The sequence below is a fragment of the Equus przewalskii genome, chromosome X (genome assembly GCF_037783145.1).
Source record: "Equus przewalskii isolate Varuska chromosome X, EquPr2, whole genome shotgun sequence".
In the NCBI taxonomy this organism is placed as follows: Eukaryota; Metazoa; Chordata; class Mammalia; order Perissodactyla; family Equidae; genus Equus; species Equus przewalskii.
This window is the reverse complement of record NC_091863.1, coordinates 18,688,292-18,693,181: the sequence shown is the minus strand read 5'-3', so window position 1 is coordinate 18,693,181 and position 4,890 is coordinate 18,688,292. Positions and strand designations below refer to the sequence as shown.

General features: G+C 44.5%; 1 protein-coding gene across 2 annotated transcripts; it reads right to left on the bottom strand.

Moving 5' to 3' along the window:
* Positions 1-398: 398 nt before the first annotated feature.
* On the bottom strand, positions 399-4,299 carry SAT1 (spermidine/spermine N1-acetyltransferase 1). 2 transcript variants are annotated; one of them, XM_070603435.1, is made up of 7 exons: positions 4,145-4,299; positions 3,180-3,683; positions 2,885-2,936; positions 2,715-2,798; positions 1,183-1,284; positions 1,052-1,092; positions 399-923 (listed from the first exon to the last, which is right to left on the bottom strand). In XM_070603435.1, the coding sequence occupies exons 2-7, from the start codon at positions 3,243-3,245 to the stop codon at positions 753-755; spliced, it is 516 nt and encodes a 171-aa protein (XP_070459536.1). In that variant the 5' UTR covers positions 3,246-3,683; positions 4,145-4,299; the 3' UTR covers positions 399-752. The 2 variants fall into 2 exon arrangements, with proteins under 2 accessions (XP_070459536.1, XP_070459535.1); XM_070603434.1 differs by lacking the exon at positions 4,145-4,299 and having other exon boundaries at positions 3,180-3,885.
* Positions 4,300-4,890: the final 591 nt, after the last annotated feature.

The window sequence follows — 4,890 nt, the reverse complement described above, 5'->3', positions numbered from 1 at the left end:
CCACTTTCCCTTCAGAATATTATTTTGTGTGGGATGCGGTTGTTACGGCCAAGATTTTTTTCCCCTGGTTTCCAATGTTTCAGAATCCCATCTCTGCTTCTTTTACTTGGGTGACAAATGGGCTTATTCATTGTGGGCTTCCATTTCTAAGCTCCTGAAAATTCAGTAAGATGAAGTGTACGGTGTCATCAATGTAAAGTCCTATTTTACATGTTGCTACATATATAACGCCTTGGAATTCAGCTGGCTTCTCATGACCAAAAGAAACTTTAAACTGGGTTAAAAACTGTTTTTAAACAACTTTGTAAAGTTGTTTTTTGGCCGTTTTTATTTTGCACTCAACAGCAAGAAAAATATCTAAGAAATAAAGGATTAGTAAAAATGCTGACACCAAGCAATTAAATCAAAGGGTAGTTTATTAAAAAAGAATCAAAACAGAAACTCTAAATACCAGTGTGTACATTGTACACATTTAAATGACTCACAAGAATGAAGTTTTTTCATATACATTAAGATCACACCACCTAGTTGTTTAGCAAAAAGATGTTCAAGGAGAAATCTGACGGCAAACTGCATCCAAGATTACCATCTCCAACGGACCGCATTTCAAACATGCAACAACGCCACTGGTAATAAAGCTTTGGAATGGGTGCTCATTCTATTATTTCACTACAAACAGGATAGAAAGCAAGATAAGTTGAGAATTTATTCTAAAATAGAATGGAAGCTGTCATCGTCTACACCAGCACTCCTCACTCCTCTGCTGCCATTTTTAGCAAGTACTCCTTGTCGATCTTGAAGAGTCTCCATCCCTCTTCGCTGGACAGATCAGAAGCACCTCTTCTTTTGTAGAAGTTGATAGATGGTTCATTCCATTCTGCTACCAAGAAGTGCATGCTGCGGCAGCGACATTTCATCGCAACCTTTTATATGGGAGAGGAAAACACAAACTCAGTGACCTTTCACCGGATTTCCAAGACCCAATTTTGATTCAGTCATTAAAATAATCCAGTAACCCTTACAAATTCAGAAACCAAAAATCAAGACGTACCTGGCTTAGGTTCTTCAGAATTTCTGATCCTATGCCAAAGCCTAAAAGAAAGAGAAGTACCATTTAAAAAGTCATTTTAAAGACTTCAAGCCCTAATTCTCTTTAGAGCTGCCCCCTGAACTCAATCATACCTCTATAATCACTCATCACGAAGAAGTCCTCAAGATACAACAGTTTGCCAATCCATGGGTCATAGGTAAAATAGTACATGGCAAAACCAACGATGCTGTGTCCTGTAATAAGAGTATCACATGAGATGTGGATGAAAAGCAATCCATGGAAGTTGTAGCTGCAAAATCAGAAGCCTATCACAGGTTTTAAAAAATATACATGCATGTATTATAAAAATAAGTAGCCACTGAACCGGACTGTCTCCTGACTTTTATGCTAGTGCAGTCCAGGCCACTGTTGGATGATCTCACTGTTCTCAGAACAGGTATTTGCCAAAAGCACACATTAGAGCTAGCTGAAGCCAGGCTAAAATTGTGGACTGGCCACTCTGCAATCTGCTGGGTCTCAAACTCAGGAAGCGAGAATGCTGTTCATTACTTGCCAGAGCGAAACTGCTATGGTCTTAAACTAAACACACACATTATTCACATCCTATTGATATACTGGTATGTTGACTTGGGAATAAGTCAGGTTTACACGGCAGTTCAGAATAAGAAATATTTGTAGTTTAGAAACTCCACTTCCTTAAGGTCAGGACATCAGGCCAAAAAAAGCAACGTTTAATTTCAGAACTTGCCTTCCAATTCACACATTTTCAATTTGCTCTCCCCAGTTTTTAAGCCAGAAGAAGCAGAGGTACCCAGAAACAGGTGTTGTGTAACATCCACATCCCTCTAAAAAGCACCTCACCCCTTATGTTTTCTGCTCATTTCTTCTAGCTTGGGGAACAGACGTCAGAAAAAAACTTAAGCACCCACCCAAACAACTTCCCCTTTTAGTGCTGTCTTCTGACCAGTCAACAGGGACCAGCAAAAAAAAAAAAAAAATTTACATCCTCTTATCGGGTGTCTATAATTCCAACTGGAGGCAAAGGTTTCAAATTAAACTTTCTAGCCATTTTATAGTCCTTTGCAAACACAGACAGGAAGCGAGTACAATGGAGTTTCTGATCTACCGTGTTTTAAGTGTGTGATAATAGGACCTTACCTCATTTATCATGATCATCTACTTTATTGTGTAAAGGATCTTTTAGTTACCTCCCCGCCCATCCATGTACACGGAAGGGCCATGTACATGGCGAAGCTAGAGACTGTAACCTGAAGATTGGGACAAATTAAAGAAAAAAATGTGATTTAACAATTACAAAAAAGGTTACGTTAGGGTCAAACAAGAACCATTTATGAAACTGAATTACAACAAATGACATTATACCTAACTCTTCCGGGTCTCCACAGCACTGTGATACTTACTTAAATGGCTCAAACTCTTCCGGGTCTCCACGGCACTGATACTTACACAGCTCTTTTAACCCGCCCTATTATTAAGTGCCGGACATCTATTTTTTTCCTCAGTAGTCTGAACACTGGTTGGCTATTATTTCTGGCCAACTTCTCAGTAACTTCGGCCTGTGTTGTAAGTGGCTCTACACAGCAGACACTACGATTTACACAACACTCGGTTTCTTTGGCTTCTGAAAGGGGAGGGCGGTTACCTTCCGGAGTCTGGTGTTCCTTGGGCACTTCTGCAACCAGGCAGTGGTAGAAGGGGTGCTCTCCGAAACCATCCTCTAGCAGATCTGCAAGGGGCAGCATAGATAGTGTTAGCTTCGGTAAAGGTGACAGGCACCAGACGCTCGTCCCTCGCCTCCCACTGTCGTGTTACCTTTTTCAGTTAACATTACTTGCTCTTCCATGTATTCATATTTAGCCAGTTCCTGGGGCGATGCGCATACGAGACAGGGAGAGAAAGAGGAAACTAAGTGAGGCCCCGGCCCGGCAGCTCCGCGGGAAAGGGCAGGGGGGGCAGCGGGCAGACGGGGCGCGATTTCTTCCCAGAGTCCGGCCCAGAGCGGCGCGGCCAGGCGGGGCTGGGGGAGAAGGGGGAACCTGCGCGAGACGCGGACTCTCCCGGAGACGGAGCCACCCCCCGCCCTGGGAGGAGCCCGGGCCTCGGCTACCTTGATCAGCCGCAAGATGTCACTGCAGTCGGCGGCGGTGGCCGGGCGGATCACGAATTTAGCCATTTTCGTCTTTTGCTTTTCTTCCCTTTGCGGACCAGGCCCCTGTACTTGAACAGCAGGAGGAGGTGGTTCCTCATTCGTCTCCCGGGAGCGTCCTCTTCTCAGTCAGGCTGGCACCATGACCCGGCGAACCTCGGTGAGCGACTGAAAAGCTTCAGCTCAAGCGGCCAGAACTGCGCGCTTGAGCGACCGCCGGGCTCCTCTTTTTAGCGCGAAGAGGCCCCGCCCTCAGCTGTGATGCGGTGGCACCTCGTCCAATCAGGCCGCGACCGCCCCGCCCCTCTTCCGGGCGCCGCCCTCTCTTCCGGGCGTCGTGTGAACTCGGCCGCGCGGGTTGGGCCAGTGGGGCGCGCGGCAGGGTTCCCTAGCGGCGCCCTCTAGTGGCGCCTCTCGGAGCCTTACTGGAAGCTGGACCGCAGAACCTACGTGTCCTCCAGTAACCTTTGCGAAAGAGAGAGAGGAATTTCCCTGATGGCCCCCGACCAGTGACCTTGCTGTTTCTTTCTTGACCCGTCAGGGAAAGAAACTCAGGAGATCTGGCCTTGGGCGATGAGGAGAATTAGACGGCCTATTCTCAAACTGTGGTCCCGGGGATGCTGTGGGTCCCAAGATCCTTTCAAGGAGTCTGTCATTTGCCTTTATCACTCTCGCTGGAATTTTCCAGAGGTGACCTGTTGTGTGATGAAGTCATCACTCTGATGACTAAAGGAATACGTCCTTGTGTATTCTTATGTTTTACAAAATTTCCTAAGGTAGTTTATTTGGATTCCTCAATAAGTTTTCACCCTATACAGTAGTCCCCACTTATCTGTGGGGGATAGTTCCAAGACACTCAGTGGATCCTGGAACTGGGGATAGTACTGAACCCTATATATACTATGTTTTTTCCTATATATACATACCTATGATAAAGTTTAATTTATAAATTAGGCACAGTAAGAGATTAACAACAATAACTTCTCTGGCGTATCTGAAGTGCCAGCATCACTGCTCTTGTGCTTTGGGGCTATTAAGTAAAATAAGGGCGACTTGAACACAAGCACTGTGATACTGGGACAGTCATCTGATAACTGATATGGTTGCTAAGTAACTAAGGGGCGGTACCGGCTAAGGTATACAGCGTGGATACGCTGGACAAAGGGATGATTCACATCCTGGGCGGGACAGAGTGGGAAGGCTCAAGATGTCATCACGTTCGCTACTCAGAACGGTGCACAATTTGAAACTTATGAATTGTTTATTTCTGGAATTTTCCATTTAATGTTTTCGGACTGTGGTTGACTGTGGGTAACTGAAACTGGAGAAAGTGAAACCGCAAATAAGGGGGGAATACTGTACTTGAGATCTTTAGAATTAACAGAATGTTTTCTTTCTTGCTTTTTCCCCTGCTTATTGTTTCTCAAATCTCTGACTTTCCTTGAGGAAACACTTTCCTTCTGCCTGGGTTACACTCTTCATAATTTCCTTTAATGAAGATCTGCCTTTGTACAATGTTCTGTTTTGCTTGTCTAAATATGTCTGTAATTCATCTTAAAATTTTTGAAGAATTTATTTCACTGCTTACAGAATTTGAGATTGGAAGTGATTTTCTTTCAGCATATTGACAATATCTGACTATCTTCTGGCTTCCATTGCTGTTGAAAGTTGT